We start from the raw sequence: 20,000 nt of genomic DNA on the forward strand, positions 1-20,000 counted from the left end.
GCCTTTCCATACAGGAAATGAATAGTCCAGGGGACGAAACAGGGTACAGGAAATATTCTGATTGTCATTCGTATTTCAATTTCAAATCGTAATGACGTACAGACTTTTTGTACATGGCCAGTTAATAGGGTTCAACAGTCGGGACGTCACTTCCCTCGTAATGACGCATAGTAACTTAGTAACTGGTTCTAAACTATCGGAACAATGGCGGACGCCCTTATGACATACTTCTCCGACGAGCATAAAAGTGTATCCAGAGGAGAAAAACATAAATCTGGTCATGTTTTGACTTTTATACATTCTGATCACATGACATGTGAAAAAGTTCGAGCCAGCGACAAGAATAATAAGGAGAGATTTTCTTTGTTAAGAACCAAGCTGCTCGTTTGCTGGGCGGACGTGACATCAGACTATTGAATCCTATTGCTCCGCGCCGGATCTGGGACATTGTACTTCCGTTGTCAATCATGAAAAACGTTGTGTGTGTGTGTGTGTGTGTGTGTGTGTTGTGTGTGTGTGTGCGTGCGTGTGTGTTTCCTACCCACTACAATAGTACTGTAAACATCACTCACTCAATAGAGAGACCCCCCTTCCGTAGTTTGAAGTTAGAGGGACTTCAGTGAAAACTAATCACCCACTAGACCTCGACGGTCCGTCAACTCGAAGACAGGAAAATATCGGGCGGCTCCTGATATCATGAGCTTGGGCGGATATCCGTTGGACGAGATTGAAAGTCCTCGTTTACACGCTCAGATTTCATGAGTTGTGGTCCATTATCCACAATACGCTTCAACAGTCGTAACGTCACTTCCCTCGTAATGACGCATGGTAACTTAGTAACTGGCTCTAAACTATCGGAACAATGGCGGACGCCCTTATGAAATATTTATCCGACGAGCATAAAAGCGTATCCAGAGGGGAAAAAAACATTATAAATCTGATCATGTTTTGACTTTTACACATTCTGATCACAAGACATATGAAAAGTTCTAGCCGTAAGGATGGATCTTATATAATCGATGTATGGAGTTGGTTGTGTACAATACTACAATTTGATGCTGTCTAAGGGGTTAGATTTGTCATTAATACGGATACCACTTTTGCCCTTTCAATTTAAATATGTGTTTTGGAGGAGTCAATACGTAAACGATGTTTCACTGTTTTGTCTTTTTAAGTTCATTTATTATTTACGATATGATTCAATTCGTCTATCTAAATCCTCAACTGAAATAAGTCATTTTATTTATAATTATTATAATGTAACCCTACACCAGAAAACAGTATCAATGGGATATGAAACAGATGCCCAAAAGAGAATCAAAAGTTAAAACTATGTTAAAAATATGAAATTTTAGTTGTCCATACTTAAAGAACCCGTGTTTAATCTTCTTAAGGAAGGACATGAAATGATCAAGGCCTCCTATTTTTTTTGTATACAGTTCAGTTTTCAACAATAATATCATCCTGACACAATACCGTTTTGAGGTGATCAGTCAGAAATCAACTATTAATAGAATACTTGTGAGAGGATTTTGTCGAGTTTGTGAATCAGTATTAAAGTTAGTCATTTATAATCAAATTATAGCTGTCGAGATTCCCTGTGTAAAATAGAAGATACTTTTCGCCAACACATAGATATACATTTTATGAGTTTTTAGTTACCGCGTCATTTTCTACAATGCGACTTTTTTTTAAAAAGGCGATTTGATTTTTTTAGAAGCTAAAAAGAGTTGAAATGAAACATTGACTGTGACTGTACTGAACGAAACAACTTGGTTTGGACGCTTTTTTAAGAAGAAAATATGTTAGAAAGTGAGGGTACAAGTTATAAATAATTATGGCATAGCTCACGTGTCCTTAATGTCTCTCTCTCTCTCTCTCTCTCTCTCTCTCTCTCTCTCTCTATCTCTCATCTATCTCTTCTACTATATAATATATATATATATATATATATATATATATATTATGTGTGTATGGGTGTTTTGTATTGTGTTATAGTTTGTATATGAGTATGAGCAATTGAGAAAGAGAGAAACACACAAACACACACACACACACACACACAGAGAGAGAGAGAGAGAGAGAGAGAGAGAGAGAGAGAGCGTCTCCATATATATATATATATATATATATATATATATATATATATATATATATATATATATCATACTTTTTGTCTTCTTAAGAAATTCAAATATTTTGCAATTGATCGCACTCACGATGGATCGACAACATGAAAACTTCTGTAACGTGCATTCGACAAATAAATATTTGAACGTTTGGGAAAATCTGACTGAACTGAATCGATTTTATTTAGGCCACCCTATAAGACTAACTGACAGTTTGAGAACAAAGCCACAAATCATATTTTTATGCCCCGTTTATAAAAAACAACAAAAACATTAGTACGTTTACAGAGATAGATAGATATACGCAAAAAGCTTGATCACGCGTTGTCTTGTCTTTTTCGAACTGAAATATCTCAATTAGAATGCGTCCCCATTCAGATGACTCAAAATGAAATGTAATTTTTAAAAACAACAATAAAATAAATTTAAGTATCGTCTAGTCTGCCTCTAGGTTCGCGTTTGTTGATTTAAAAACAACAACCCAGTTTGTAATTTTAAGATTTATACTGTTAACTCGACCTTGAAAAGAAAATGAAGCACAAAAAAAATAAATTAGAGCAGACATGATTAGTTTCTACTTCGTCGGGACTCTGGACTAATGAACACTTACTTTCACCTTCTCAAATTAATTATAAGAGATACCATAGTATGCAATGTTTTGAATAAACTCACGATTAATACCTTTTCAAAGCCGTGTACATGCGTTTTATGCGGCTATGTGGTCTTGTGGTATGACAGTTTAAAACTCAAGTTTTATCGATATCAAATTTAACTTTGAGACGTTTTCGGACAACGTGAACCAAATAAAAGAATGAATTAAGAAGATATCTCGACAACCGAGGAAGACTGCAGATGAAAATATAAAGCGATGCATTGTCCTATATTCATTCATCAAATGTCTCTTTTCTTGACAGGCTACTGCCATTCTAGCCCAGAACCTTCGGGAAAAAGTCGAGTCCATCTCCCTTTGGCAGGACGTGACCAGCCAAACCATTAGAGAGCTCAACACCAGTATTCAAACTCTCCCCAATGATGTAAGTAACAATGGCAGGGCAGGAATCCCGAGATGTGAAATATTCCGGATTTACGTCGGATTATTCTTCATCTTAGAGGATTAATGTGAATAAGAAATATTTTTATCCTCATCATTTATCACATCAAACTTGTTCTTCTTTCTGTTGTTGTTATCTTGTATAATGACCGTTTCCATTATTAATTATACTGTCATTGTTATAATTGCCATCCTTTTCATCATTATCGCCATCATTATCACTATCAGTATCATCATCATCATCATCATCATCATCATCATCATCATCATCATCATCATCATCATCATCATCATCACGACAACCACCGCGACAATTATCACTTTTTTACGATGCATTATATCATCATTGTGACATTCATCAGCAAAATTCACAGTATCATCATCATAATATTACAGAGTAAGGTGGAAGAATAAGAAAAGGATTGTCACATATTCCATCTTGCAATCTTTAAAGTGTATGTCTGTGTGTGTGTGTGTGGGGGGGGGGGGGGGTGATGGGCGCTCTACTTTATTGCTATTTCATCTATCATCAATTCAAATTTATTACATAACATGATATTATTGCATAACCCCCATATTGAAAATATATGCAACACAGCCAGTAACACCATAAGCTTTCTACGTTGGAACATATCAGCATCCCCCACAAGAGTAAAAGAAAAAAAATTAAAGTAAAATTGAGCTTTATATAGCGCAATATCCACTAAATGTACTCAAAGCGCTTTGCAAGGGGTCCTTGGTCAACAGAAACATTTAACATATAGGACGAGACATGACGCCTGTTAGGCGATATTACAATTTTTCGGACAAAGACAACGCTGTTAACGGCCAGGTACTCATTTTACACCTGAGTACGGTGAGAGAATGTGAGTAAAGAGCCTTTTCCAAGGACTCAACTATGTGCCGAGCGCGAGGCTCGAACCCAGGACCTTCCGATCCGAAAGCGAGTGTCATACCACTAGACCACATAGGCGCACGCTATGAAAAAAAAGTGATACAAAGTATTTGTAAGACCTGTTTTAGAGACAGCAGCAGCAGATTACATCAACATTGATCAATAAGAGGAATGACTGAAAGAAGGGGCCTGTCAATTTGTCTGTAATGACTACAACCGACGACAACACAGTGTAAAAGACACGATGAGGCATTAAAACTGGACCCCTCTTATTGAACGGAGAATGACGCAAAAGCTTATTAATTGTGTTGTTCAAGGACCGACCAGGAACCACCACCATCGCTATTAACACATAGGAAAAAAACACGGAAGAAAGGAAAATGCATATCCACTGCCATATTCTTGAATCAATGCTTACAAACAGTCGTTCCTTATGACTTATAAGGATAATTGTCACGAATGACATAATTATTGTGTATTGAATGACCTTCTTTCTCGAAAACTATGCTAAATATCGCTCTATAATTTGTGAATATCAAGAAGTTCAGTAATACAATCCTTGAGAATTGATTCCATATTTTTGCAATGAATGCATTTAATTATGTGTATAATTAGCGTTGTTCGTGTACTGTGTTAGGGCTTCATGATTAAGTTAATCTATGTTATGCGCCCAGAGCCCTCCTGATGAAGGGATGTTTGGCGCACTACAAATCTATACCATTATTATTATTATTATTATTATTATTATTTCAGACTAATGGACAACATACATTCTGTTGCCCTTTTTATAACCAACCGCAACATTAGCTTGTTTCCAATCGTCTGGTAATATTACAGATAGAAAGGACTTATAATCCATTTCAATGCACACTTCTCTTAGTAAAGGTGGATGAAGTGAGTCAGGTCCCATGCGTTTAGAATACATCGAGATTCATCAATTTTACAAATCTATCATTTTTTTTTGTTATACGTAAACTAGCTCTATTCAGGAGATTCATATTGATTACAATTTGAGATTTTTGTAGCACGGATGAAAAATAATCATTCAAAGAATTTTCTCTATTTGTTGTAATGTTGGTATTATCGTCCTTCAACAATACACCCAGACCCGATTTCCTCTTTAATTCCACTTTAACCTATCTTCAAAAACATTTTGTACAGTATTTACATTCTCACGTCCCTTTTTGTGTAGAAAAAAAAGATTGATTGAAGTCAACCCGATTATCATGGACAAAAAGGAAAAGTACCCGACAACTCTTTATAATCATGAATAAAAGATGAATAGCCAGATAAATGGGATTTTAATACATACACCTCTTGTGGGGTTGGGAATGTAGTCATGAGATGAAGACAGACAAAACAAACAACTGAGAAGAGAAAATAATATAGAGCTCGTGTAGATTGATGACGGAAGAAAGCAATTGTGAATTCAGATAAATATACTATCCATTACAGTTAAATTAAAAAAAAAAAAGAGATGAGTTATAATATTGTATTGTGATGATCATTTTTCTCTTTTTCTATAAAACCATTATTTAATACGTAAAGTTGTTAAAGTCGTTTTTGTAACATTCGACATAAACAGGTACCGATTCAATAGTAAGTTATTTTGAAACGCGGGGAAGAATACAAATGTACTCTAAAAACACGTTATTAAAATTTTGCACAGAAAAGTCGTCCTTCAGACATCGATCGATTAAAACGAACTTCATCAAAATGAAGCGCATTGTGGAGCCCAAACCCATGGGAATGCGGTATATAATTGATCATTTTATTTCTTTCCTTTTTTTCCCCCTTTCTTTCTTTATCTATTTATTTTCTTAGACAAAAAATCTTTTCAAATAGATATAATTGTTGTTTTTTTTTTCTTCTCTCGAAACGATATTTCATTTATAATGTAGATCTGTTCTAAATGCCAGCAATTAAAATTCTAAATTTATTTTTGAAATAAACACTTTCAGTTGTGAATCCTTGAATATGTACCGTTACCTTGTTTAGCATTCTCATTATGCATGGTGATTAAAATTGCACTGGTGATTTAACTGCGTGATAACATTTCTTTCAGCCAGTCAACTACCGTAATTTGGAAAGTACCTATTTAAACATTGCGAGGTCCCAGGTTTGAGTTATTTGCCAAGATGAGGGTCAATTACGTAAATCGACGTAAAAGTTCGAAGGATGAGTATTCTGTTCAAATTTTTAAATACGCGTTTTTCCAGAGTACGGCAGTTAACATAAATTATATCCCGCTTTTTTTTTTTAGATTGTAATGCTTCAATAGAAGCCGCCAAAGTCTTTTTGCGCTATTAAAGTTAAATGACGTTTGGAATTTCATTTCAACATTGAGAAGGGCTTTGGAGACAACCATACAGTGCTACTGAAATTTGAAATGAAGCGAGTAGGAAAGTACCAGAAGACAACAGAGAATAACAATTTCGCGGCGGCGATGGGCGCTCGAACCCGCGACCTTACTAGTACGACAACTCCTCCTGGCCGGGGAGGGAGATCGTGACTCTATCGTTTGAGCTATCCACGACCCCGTGCCTGCTCCACTCCCGTTTCTGTACTGAAATTTGACATTGTTGTACAAGACGGCGAAAAATGATAATGAGATGTATCCTGATTTGCTATTTGGCATTGCTTTAAATTCAATATCGTAATAGTATGTCCTTAAACCATTTTATATATAAAATGTTCAATGATTAAAATGACACTCTGAAATAATAATTTAGGTCTACTTTACATTTTTGCTCTTAATATTGCTATTTTTCAGTTAAGCTGATATAATTTGAACTTCAGAAATAGAATGCGAGTCACATTAAATCACCATTTCGCTGTAAGCGTTGATTTCTTTAATTTTTTTTTTTCGTCGTCTCGAAGGTAGACATTTAAAAGATGTTTCACATTTGGATTGAAACAAATTATAAAAGATTTGAATATAATTAAACATTTAGTTGTATCTGCATTTTACAGATTTATGCTGTGGAAGAAAAATACAAACTTTTGAAGTCTGAAGTTGATTCCAGAGTGACAACAGAGGCTGATGCCAGGTCAGTAGATATTATTAAAACAATATAAATATGTATAATTTATACCAATATGATGGAAAAGATAGGACGAAATTGACGTCACTTATCTCTTGTATTGTTGCTTTTAGCCAGTCATAGTTATGAGTAGTTCTCACTAAATAAAATAGATTTAACTTTTATATAGCGCGATGTCCACTTAACGTGCTCAAAGCGCTTCACAAGGGGTCCCTGGCTAACAGCAACACTTAATATTTAGGACGGGACATGACGCCTGTTAAGCGATATTACAATTTTTCGGACAGAGACAACGCTGTTAACGGCCAGGTACTCATTTTACACACGAGTACGGTGAGAGGTTGTGAGTAAAGAGTCTTTTCCAAGGACTCAACTATGCGCCGAGCGAGATTCGAACCCAGGACCTTCCGATCCGAAAGCGAGTGTCTTACCCTTGTTATTGCTTTTTGCCATCCGCGTTTTATGATTAATTCTCACTAAACTGTGTTGACTAGACGATAAACGCTCTAGGTTACACATAGTTTTGTGTGTTGGTCCGTTATACTTCCGTATGGCAATGTTAGATAGTATGTGCTTGGCTAAGAAGCTCATGACATTGCCATCCGGAAGTATAACGGACCAACACACAAAACTGTGTGTATCCATGAACGTTTATAGTGAGGTTAATACAGTTCAGTGAGCATTACTCATAAACGCGGATGGCAAAAAAAACAATAACAAAGACCTGAGTGACATCATCTTCGAACCATCTATAGATGGTGTGCGCTTGGCTAAGAAATTCACAACATTGCCATCCGGAAGTATAATGGACCAACACACAAAACTATGTGTAACCATGAACTTTTATAGTCTGGTTAATACAGTTTAGTGAGAATTACTCATAAACATGTATGGCAAAAAAAGAAAACATGAAAAAGACCAGAGTGACGTCATCTAACGTTAAATGTAACACAGCGTTTTGTGCGTTGGTCCGTTATATATCAGAATGTCAATGTTGTGAGTTTCGTATCCAAGCGAACAGCATCTATAAACGTTTCAGGTTACACACTGTGTTGTGTGTTGATACGTTATATCCGGCTGGCGGATGTTGTGAGTTTTTAGCTAAGTTCGCAGCATTAATGGACATGAACATGAACATAATATTATAAATTTATGTAGACAGAATGTGTCATAAACATTAACACTTCGTTCTATATAACAACATAATTATTGATGATTGACGCCGACGACGGCTACGTCAACAACAGCGATGCGAAGGATAAAACAACAATGACAAGGTCGTCGTCGTCTTCGTCATCATCATCATTATCATCATCATTATCACCATCAGCATCAACGTCGTCTTCGTCATCATCATCATTATCATCATCATCGTCGACGTCGTCCTCCTCCTCCCCCTTCTTCCTCTTCATCATCATCTTCATCATCATCATCATCATCATCATCATCATCATCATCATCTTCTTCTTCTTCTTCTTCTTCTTCTTCTTCTTCTTCTTCCTCCTCCTCATCCTCCTTCTTATCGTCGACACATCATCATCATCATAATCAACATCACATCATCATCATCATCATCATCATCATCATCATCATCATCATCATCATCACCATCATCATCAACATCATTCATAGCGGAACTCGAATCAGGAACCAGTCGGTACGAGAGTGAGTAACATGCCACAAATCAAGCAAAGCACACACATAATGGGAGCGATCTATATTCAAGTTTTCGTCCAAATAATGAATGACATGATTTAATTTGTTGCTGCCCAACGATTGGATATTTCTAAATACGTATAAAATCACTGCTTTAATTATGAAAGTTGTAAACATACCCGGTTTCAAGCTAAGCAAAATGACCAATCGTGATATTGGATATTTCGATAGCTGTGAACACTTTTCACAATATGGGTCATTTTGGGCACATTTTATGTCATAAACTGTGATCAATAACTTCGAGCACATGTAAAGGTGATATAGATCATCCATTTCGAGTTTTCGTAGGGAGTAGAAATTAACCAGTACTTTTTTTTTTACCAATCAAAGCATAGAATTTGTGACACACCTCCACACGCGTTCGGACATACATAATTAGTTGTTTATAAACAGTAACGTGAATGAATTCGACTTCTCCTTGATCATTGTTAAGGTTTCTATACCGCTAAATGGGTGACTAGTCATCACACGATAATACACGTTTAAGTTTACACGTAGTTTTCTGTGTTGGTTATATTGCTCAAGCAGTAGAAAAGTGGGAATTTTGCTTAGACACATATCCTTGATTGTAAAAACTATGTAGTTTACCAATCACTGTCATTGTTTACATTATGACGACTATCCGAGAGGCGTGGTTATCTAGGTGTCTATTGGATTCAATAGTCTGATGTCACGTTGTCCACCAACAGCGGGCATCGTGGTTCTAAACAAAGAAAATTGATACTTTTTATTCTTCATGCTGGCTAGAACTTTTCATATGTCTTGTGATCAGAATGTGTAAAAGTCAAAACATGATCAGATTTATAATGTTTTTTTCCTCTGGATACGCTTTTATGCTCGTCGGAGAAACATTTCATAAGGGCGTCCGCCATTGTTCCGATAGTTTAGAGCCAGTTACTAAATGCAATAACTAAGATCTCTCTTTTTTTTGGTGGCGGTCTTGAATACACGATAATATTGTTGATTATTCCAGGATTCGAGACATCGAATACTTAAAGCATGAGCTGTCCTTACTGAAAAACAAACGACAACCGGAGGCACCCACAATGCAAGATTTGCAAGAGGTGAGACCATTGAGTAGAAGGGTATTTTGGTTTTATTTGTTGTTGTTGTTGTTTATTTTTTTTATTTTTTTTGGGGGGGGGGGTTCTTTTGTTTTTTACGAAGTATAAGTCGTTTTTGTTTTATTTTTCATATTATTATTATTATTATTATTTTAAAATTGATGTAACCATCGGTTTTCTTTACTTTTGTGATGACCACCATGGTGATGTTAGTAGTGGTAATGTGTTATTATTATTATTATTATTATTATTATTATTATTATTATTATCATTATTATTATTATTATTATTATTATTATTATTATTATTATTATTATTATTATTATTAATGTTGTTATTTTGTTGCTGTTGACGACGACAATTATTCCGACGACGACTACGACAACGATGATGATGATGATGATGATGATGATGATGGTGATGATGATGATGATGATGATGATGATGGTGACGACGACGATGATAATGATGATGATGATGATGATGATGGTGACGACGACGATGACGACGATGATGATGATGATGATGATGATGATGATGATGATGATGATGATGATACTGCAGCTGCTGCTGCTGCTGCTGCTGCTGATGATGATGATGATGATGATGATGATGATGATGATGATGATGATGATGGTGATGATGATGGAGGTGATGATGATGATGATGATGATGATGATGATGATGATAATGATGATAATGATGATGATGGCGATGGTGGTGATAATAGTAATAACGATGACGATACTGATGACTGTACAAGAAGCAGAAGGATTAGGGTTGCATATTTTCAAAATGCTTTTTGTTACAAAATTTAATCAGGTGGAGGTTACTATTGCTCTTACAAAAAAAAATTAATCAATATGACCTTAGTTTATCAGAGATTTGATCGGAGTTGTCATAATAATAAAAAATCCACGAAAAACAGCAACAACGGTTTTTGTACAAATTAATATCCAGACAACTCTCAAACCTGGGACCTCGCGAGGTGTCTTCCCAGAGTACGGCAGTTAACTGGTTAAAGGCGTTGTCTTTATCGAAAAGAAATAAGCGCTTGAGAGGCATCTTGTCTCACCCTACATGTTCAGTGTTTTTATTGGTTTTGGACTCCTTGTAAAATTCGGTTGTGCACATTTTAAAAATATTTCACTGTGTAAAAAAGGCTGGTGTTATTAAAAGTACTCACGTGACTGTCCGCTGTTCCAAAAATCAAATAACATCAGCCCGTCGCCATTATTAAAACTTGAACTTTTGTATAGTGCAATATCCACTATACATGCTCAAAGAGCTTTACAAGGCGTATCTTGCCAACATGCATGTCACCAGAAGTTATCGGGTTCGACAGTTTTGCCTGTACGGGATATTTGCGCCTTTCTGCCCAGGGACTTTGACCTGCTTTTCTGCCAGGATGTGCTTCCATCGGCTTTAGTCGTTTAAGACTTGTTCACAGGCAGTAGCCCTGCTAGGATGTGCTTCCTTAGCCTTTTGTCATGCAAGACTTCTTCACAGAGCAGTAATAGCTCTGGTAGAATATGTTTCCAGTAACCTTTAGTTATTCGAGACTTGTTCACAGGGCAGTAGCGTTGGGTTTTTTGCCCCAGTTTCCTTCTACTAGACAGGTTGCCAGTCAAGGCTTGCAATTCCTGTCCATCTGTGTTATTCCCATCAAATTTGCTTTAAACTGTTTTCTTCATTTACCAAAATTTACACACACACACACACTCACACAAACACACACACACACACACACAAATTTATATCTATATTGTTATCCCCCCCCCCCCTTTTTTTTTCGCATTTATTAACCATTATGCAACTAAAGGATAATATATTTCCTTTTCTTATTTACTTTTACCCGAAAGGCAAAAGGCCGAAAAGTTGTTTACTCTGTGTTGTAGCTTTTACTTGAGTCATTTTTACTCCCTTTATTTTACTATACATTTTATTTTCTTCACTTAGCTCTTTCCGACATAATACCGGATTGACCAGGTGTGTCACGTGATATATATGTGTGTGTGTGTTTTAATTTTTTTTATCTAGCGATAAAATATTTATATATTGATTGTATTTCAGACTCAAGCCTCTATTCGTAAACTGGCGGAATCGATCCAGACAGTGAAAACAGTGGTTGGAATGAAGATACAGTCGGAACAGAAACTTGTGAGTATTGACCCTGAATAATATTCTTTCTTTGTCAGTGCTAATTATTTACAAACGTGGAATACCATCACGGGTCCTCATTGAGAAGAATGCAATTTCCGCAAGCCTTTTGAAAGTAAATTTACTCGACGGCTACCAAAGTCACAATTGAACTAATTAATTAATTCTTTTCTAACCCAAATTGCCTTGATGCGAGTAAACGATGTTGTTTTGATGGCTCTAATTGTCATTGATGTTGGTCTTTGTGTTAGATATTGTTATATTTCCGATAGCGTCTACATGCCTAAGGTCATCTTTTTTTACATTTTATATCACTGCTAATTGACCGAAATGTACTTAGCAGTCTATTCAATACTAGAACTATTACAGCGTGATTTTACAATGTTAGATATAATTCTAACTTTCGCTTCCCCCTTCCCCAACCAACCAATGGTTTTTTTTATATTTTAAGTAAAACATATGCTTCTTATATCCAAGAATTGTGGAGTTTTTTCTGCTCATGCAAGCTTATTATTTGCTTCTTTTATTTCATATTACCCTCTAACAATGGATTTTCATATTTTGAAATGATTGTGTTTCCATGCTTTGATTTATCCTTAAAATGCTTGAATGTCACTGCTGCTTTGGAATAAGCGATGTTTAATCTAGTGATTTTTTTGTTATGATATGTGTTTAGAATTGTTCATTGCCATTACTTCATCTTGATAAATTTATAACTCAATTCAATTGCAATTTTTCACAATTGCCATTTCCCCCATAAATCTTGATTTCAGCGCTTAGAAGGTTTAGAAGATCTTCAAATTCAAATAAACCGTTTGAAGAGCACTGCCGGTATGACATCTGCTGTCAACTCAACTGTACCCATGTACATGCGAAACGACTTAGATGCTGCCTTTGAAATGGAAGACTTTATGCGCCACGACATAACACAGGATATTCCCTACGGGCGTAGCTCACTTCGACAACCGACAACCAGAACTCCCAACTTAAGGGAATCCGCTGATCCCAACGGTTACGCCGCTCAATATTCCCGAAACAGAAATGGAATACCAGAAGAGGAAACTCCAAGTGGCGGGGCACAAACTGGAAGAACTCCTTTGGAAACAGTCTCGGAGAAAGATGACGAGGAGGCTTGGAATTTATTGCATACTGTGGCGTACGGGCAGAATGATAAGAATGAAAAGGTTTTTGGCAATGGGGTTGATTCACCTCCAACGAATGAGGGTCAGCGCAGTCAGAACGCGTCACCAGATAAAGCAAAAACACCAGAGAGAGCCGTCACAAGAAACAACTCTTTAGGAAATAGTCCTGTCGACAAAGCCCAAAGCGCTTCTCTCAAAGGAGCTCCAAATCCAGGAATAGACTTCGCTGAAAATGAGTCAGCAATTACTTGGTCACCTCAACCCACAGAAGTGATGACTTCAAATAACACACGAGCCACACCCGTGAATGGGCCAAACAATGGTACAAAGACACCGAATAATGCACCTAAGTCGCCCGCCAATGGTGGACGGTCACCAACAAACTCCACGAAAATGCCAAATGATGGTGCAGATTCTCCAAAAATAGCTCCAAAGACACCAAATAATGGCAAAAATACTCCCCATAGTGCCCCAAAGACACCAAATAATGGCAAAAATACTCCTCATAGTGCCCCAAAGACGCCAAATAATGATGCCAAGTCACCAAAGATACCAGACAGTCCATCAGAGAAACCAAAAAGCCCTATGAAAAATACTCTTGAGTGGCAACCAGCCACGCCGGATGGCAGAAAATCCAACCAGAGCAGAAAGAACGCAGGTAAAGAAACTCCTCAGGATGATAAACCCGTGACAGGAAGATTAGCATGGCAGCGTGCTACTCCAACGGATGATGAAACAGTGGATAACATTGATGATAAGAACAAGGAAGGAGGAGAACAGACTGAGAGCGACAGAGAGCAGAATGTTCGCTCTGCTGAACAAATATTAGCAGAGGTGTAGTAAGACAGTTTGGACGAAGTCGCAAGGATAGCAGGTAGATATGACGAGTTCGAAACTGACATTCTTTTAACTCAAACATCACTGGTGATTGGTGTTTCACTGCTAATATTTAAAACGGAATGGCGTGTCACTCTCACTTTCATTATGATACTATCGTAGTGTGGTTAAGGTTGTTTCCTCTCTGATGCAATCTTTTACCTACTACAGGGTGATTCAAAAAGATGTGAACTTATATTGATAACCGAAGCACATTATTGTTATGTGGCAATATAATAAATTATACAATCAAGTAAGTGCTGAAATTTAGTGCTTATGAAAGAGTTCATATTTCATTGAATCGTCTTGTATATGGTAATATGATATTATCATTGTTTCAGGTTCTCATTATGACTTATCTTATATCAATAATAATGACACAATGGTGGTGATGGCAGTGAGAGAGAAGACAAACCGTAAAATGGTTTATGAATCGCTATCGACACTCTGCAATGGCCTAACAACAATCAAAAACGATGCGTGCGTGCATGTCATAAAATCATATTTTTAAACCAATATATAAATATAATATACTAACAATTTAAATCACTTTTGAGCTAAGAATGGAAAAGCTTTGGAGAAGAGATAATTTAAGATATGGCTTTAAAAAAAAAGATAGACAAACTTCATAGGGTTAGATTTCAGCAATTATTTACTGATTATTGTGTATAAGACATAAACAAATCCTTACAATTAATTTCATTAAAAAGGACATTACGTAACCTTCAACTATGATAACTTGTTCGTCCATTAAATACAACATGTCATATGGCTTTGTTGGAAACCACTCAATGATATCTTATATGGAGTAAAATTTAATATATAAATATACTAGGCAAGATTGAACACGCACCATTTTTCAAAGAGCAATAACCCAATTAAAACATAAAAATTGTAAAATGCAATTTCAACAAACATAAAGAACAACTCTTTCCACTTCAAATGATGTAAGACATGCATCAATTAGAGCAGTTTTCATGATTTTATTGACACATAGAGGATGAATCGGAAATAATTGAGAGCACAACAATGATTATATAGGAAATAATAAAGTGTTGTGTTCTTTCGATCGTATTAGTACCGGGTGTTTCCGTTATTTGCCTCGAGAACATGTCGGGCACGACTTCTCATTGGAATAATGAGGTTCCGAATTGTCTCTGGTGGGAAAGCATTCCACCCCTCGACCAATACATCACTCATTATTTCATTTTTCTCTGGTTGTCTCGCCTTCACACGCCGACCAAGAATGTCCCAAAGGTGTTAAATCGGTGAGAGGCCTTGTGATCCGGCTGGTCATGGGAGCACAGTTATCTTGTTTTCCTCGAGGTAATCACTACCGATACGTGGCGTATGAGGGCGGGATTTGTCTTCTTAAAATATGGATGCGGCATTTTGTTGGAATTGAGTCGCCACGATTGAGTAGCCAGCACCTCGGTCAAGTAACGTTCTGCGTTGAAATTTCCCTTGATGGCAATGAGAGGGGTTTTGGTATCGGTGCTTATGCTACTCCAAACCATAACGTTGCATCCACCGAATGGTTCAACTTCCACGATGTTCTATTCTTGGGAAACAAGTGGAAAATGTTCTCCAAATACGGATTCGTCCGTCAGACTGGGACATATTGAAAAGACTCTCGTCTCTAAAAACGACTGTGTTCCATTGGAGTTCGAACAACTGGCGATGTTAATGGGCTCATATATTGCTGAGTGAGGACTTATCCATGTTATGGTCGACAGCACTTCAACCCATCCGCCTTATATCGCATTCTCACAGTCTGTGGGGTAGGTTGTATTGCCCTGTAACGGTTGTTGTTGACGTGAAAGGGTTGTTTTGGGAAGACTGGCAGTCCTCAGTATCTTGGTTTTCGTCAGTTTTTCTTCTAGCTCCACGTCCATTGCGATATTTACTGGTACCATTAGCTTCATCCCGTTGACATAGACGAATGACTGTGTTTTGACTGCATTCAAGACGCTCACTGATTTGACGATAAGTCAGACCAGCAAATCTCATGTCAATATCTAAATTCCTCTGGGCCTCTGAAAGTCTTGGTATCGTTGTAGAGATTCAGCAGTGACCAAATGAATTCCGACAATGCAGCATCAAAATTCTAGTATTTATACTCAAGAAGACAATTTTTCGTCGTCATGTTTTCATGGATACATATACTGATGTAAAACGTGGTGATTTTTGGTAAAATCCAAAAATCAAAACAATTCTCCGGATGATTCCGATATGTATCGCACTATTTTTCACAATTTTGACTCTTTTGAGTCATCTTTTTATTTTTCTGTAGATGCAAAGACTAAATCATAAAGTGTTGCATATCTTAATAAAATTAACTTTCATAGAACCATAAAGTTTTTAATAAAAAATAGTGACATATAACTAGAAATAAAAACCGATAGCTGTGGTGCGTTTTCAATCTTGTATAGTATACATTATGCAGACATTTGAAAATCACCTTTGAATTAAAAATTGAATCGTTTGGAAAACAGCAGCTACGTTAAGATAATATTCTTCCTTATTTTCATTAATAATTCAAGCTTCGATTTCAGTAATTCATTATTGCATATTATGCACAAAATGTGAATTATCTACTGAATCTATGTAAAAATGACCTCACTTAACCTCTTACATTATGATAACAGGTGTGTTAACAAAGTACTCACGATTATATGGTTTTATAGAGAAACGAATTAACAATCATTCACACTGTCTTATGTGGATTAATACATAACCATTCCTTTTACACATTGTCCTCCCAAAGGGCTATAATGTACCGATTCTTTAATTACAGGCTCATCCGAGTCTTCGTGATGTATTAAATAAATATCTAGCTAAGAACAAAAGAATGTTTTAGTTATAATACAAAATTCGAATAACAAATTCACTTATTTTCAAACCTTTAAATGTTTCCCAAGATTTTCATTTTAGTACTTGGTATAATTGGATATTTCATCCATAGAGACGGAACATTTGGTCGTAAATTCAGAAGGATGTGAAAATTATTGTTCTAACCTTTATTTTATGTGACCCGGAAGGACCCGGGTTCGACACTTTCGTTTTTTTCCTTGAGCAAGATTATTGACCCCCAATTTGCTCACTTGGACAACATGGGTGATTTCTGTTGACATCAGACATCTTGTTTGATGAGTTATCTATAATCCTTATGGAATGCCAAGGCGACGATGTCTTATGATGTCGTGGCGGAAAAGGCATAATTATTTATTTTTTATTTTATGAATGTCTTTAAGCCTTTTGTTTGAGATGGTCCGTGATGTTTTTTGTTGCTTTAATCCTGTTTTAATCCGATATAAGGCTAAATCTTTACAGAATCAACTCATTTTTTGTCCAAAACATTGTTTGATCAAGTTCAGTAGAAATAGTACGAGGTGATTGTTATACAAAATGTTTGTTTTACTAAATAGTCGATGAAGTTTGATTTTATTTTTAAGATTGTGATTCAGGTTCAAATAAAAGTTACAATCGATTATTTTTTTAATACGAATGTCAAAACATACAAAACAAAAAAGACAAAAAAAAAACAAACAAACAAAAAGCAAAAAGCCAACAACCCCTTGACAAAGCAAAAACAAGCAAACAAACAAACAAAAAAAGCAAACTATTTACTCTTGGCTATTAAAAAAATACAAGGTTATCAGTTTCTTCATCATAATTTGCCATATCTCAACTTTGAGAAATTAAAATCAAACTTATTTTCATAACTCAATAAAATTAGTCATTAAAATCGTTGTGAATACAAAGCTGCCCAAAGCTGTGGGCTGTAAAACATAAGTAATCTATTATTTTTAAAAATAGTGCTGGGGATCAACATTGTTCTCAACAGCCAATGTAAAGTTTTTATCATAAGGCACAGAATGACTGACAAATCTAAAAAATATAAACAATTTTCACAAACTGATATGTGGGTTACTTGCAAACCTTTTTTTTAAATTCAGGCTAATTCTATCATCCGTGGCCTCAAATTAATGCGAAGAAAATCTGCTAGTTCGTAATACTCAATCCGTTTTGACGTTTGACTTTCCTTGCAAGTATAATTAATTCTACACAATTCTGGCATATCCACAACAAAAATTGATAAATAATTATTTTAATTCTCTCTTGATACTATCAAGTAATGGTAATCTATTCATTTTAAAAATAGGATTGAGGATCAACATTGCTCCTTAAAGCCAATATACAATTTTTATCATCCAGCACAGAATTACAGGCAATTTAAAAAAAAAAATGCAATACAGTAGTATAATAAGCATAAAAGATGACCATCTGTTCCAAATAGCCTTTATTTCTCTCCAAATATTGCGGGTCCTCCACTTGTGTACTACTAAAATGAATGTAAGAGCTTCAAGAAAGGACAAACTTAAATACCAAACACGGACTCAAAATCCTTACTCAGCCAATACAAAAAAACCCAATAAAAACATCAATACATCATTTTAAATCCAGACACTAAAATCTTTGTTTGCAACGTGCAATTGATGTGATATTTTGTCACAACCTCAATAACCGTTTGTCGATTTTATATGGAATATCGACGACTATTTCAATCACGCCAAGATAAGTTTATTGTCAAAACCTAATATAACATCTTGGAATATTAATCTGTGCAAATATGCTTTGTTTGTTTTTAATCAATATACTAACACTTTCCTAAGTTAGATTTGAAGTCATCCATACCATACGCCCCAACCCCCCCCCCCCCCCAACCTCCTTTTCACCTTTACCCCCTTATTCGCCTTTGTCGTTTCCACTTACTTCTTCCCTTCTTCCTTTCTATGGCTTTGAATTTATATACCTCCCCCTTCCCCACATCCCTTTCTGTCATCTTTTTAGTAAATAACATTTTGAAGCTATCTCTTTTTCTTCTCCTGCATTTTAAATAAGTCTCCATGCGAACCAAATTTCTCATCCAATTTTGATTATATTTTTTAATGTGAATAATACATTAAATATCATTATATCATATATAGCTTATTTATAACGGCTACGTATGTCAAAATATATAAAATAAATTTAAACATGTATCTTGTTAATGATTATTCAGAAAAACTTAAACGTGGTTGACACACATAATGCTATCTAGTTTACACAATGTAGATAAATATTTTTATAAATCAAACCTGGTATAGCATGTATTTCGCCAGTCATACCAATCCAGGTATTATCTAGATAACCAGTATGTAACACGGATATTTAAGAATATAAATGAGAAATAATGAATTTGAAATTATATGATGGTGATAATAAAGGTTTTCTTGCGCTCTTGCTGTTTTAAAATTATTATTTGGTTTGTTTTGAGCCTGTTCTCAACGCACACGGGTTCAAGATTGTGATGCATACGGAAACTTCTACTAGTACATATCCAATTTTGATTATATTTTTAATGTGAATAATACATTAAATATCATTATATCATATATAGTTTATTTATAACGGCTACGTATGTCAAAATATATAAAATAAGTTTAAACATATATCTGTATATATATATATATATATATATATATATATATATATATATATATATATATATATATATTATATTATGTATGTTATTATATATATATATATATATATATATATATATATATATATATATATATACCATATCATGTTTATATTATTAAATAAGTAACATATCACAATTGATGATTAAGGTTCATCAATTTAGATTAAGATAAGCTCCTCTTATGATTGGCTGCATTAGAACTGTTGTTGAAGTAATTAAATAGATCGACGACCTGCGGTTTGGCAATAGATAGAATGCGCTTGGCCAAGGAGTTCACAACATTGCCATCCGGAAGTATAACGGACCAACACACAAACTCTGTGTAACCATGAACTTTTATAGTCTGGTTAATACAGTATAGTGAGAACAACTCACAAACGCGGATGGCAAAAA

At 35.5% G+C, this 20,000-nt stretch overlaps 1 protein-coding gene across 8 annotated transcripts in view; it reads left to right on the forward strand.

Moving 5' to 3' along the window:
* Positions 1–20,000, forward strand: part of LOC144972762 (coiled-coil domain-containing protein 154-like) — a 105,159-nt gene that overhangs the window by 77,131 nt on the left and 8,028 nt on the right. For 5 of the 8 annotated variants that reach the window (XM_078914370.1, XM_078914369.1, XM_078914368.1 and 2 more), the window contains 5 exons: positions 3,044–3,163; positions 7,049–7,125; positions 9,809–9,899; positions 11,973–12,059; positions 12,833–14,075. In XM_078914370.1, the coding sequence (XP_078770496.1) occupies positions 3,044–3,163; positions 7,049–7,125; positions 9,809–9,899; positions 11,973–12,059; positions 12,833–14,041 (1,584 nt within the window). In that variant the 3' untranslated portion in view covers positions 14,042–14,075. The remainder of the gene's footprint in view (positions 1–3,043; positions 3,164–7,048; positions 7,126–9,808; positions 9,900–11,972; positions 12,060–12,832; positions 14,076–20,000) is intronic. The other 3 variants (XM_078914373.1, XM_078914372.1, XM_078914371.1) reach the window with 1 other exon arrangement.

Source organism: Berghia stephanieae, chromosome 5 (assembly GCF_034508935.2).
Source record: "Berghia stephanieae isolate SIO BIC M18660-M18661 chromosome 5, UCSD_Bste_1.3, whole genome shotgun sequence".
Taxonomy (NCBI): Eukaryota; Metazoa; Mollusca; class Gastropoda; order Nudibranchia; family Aeolidiidae; genus Berghia; species Berghia stephanieae.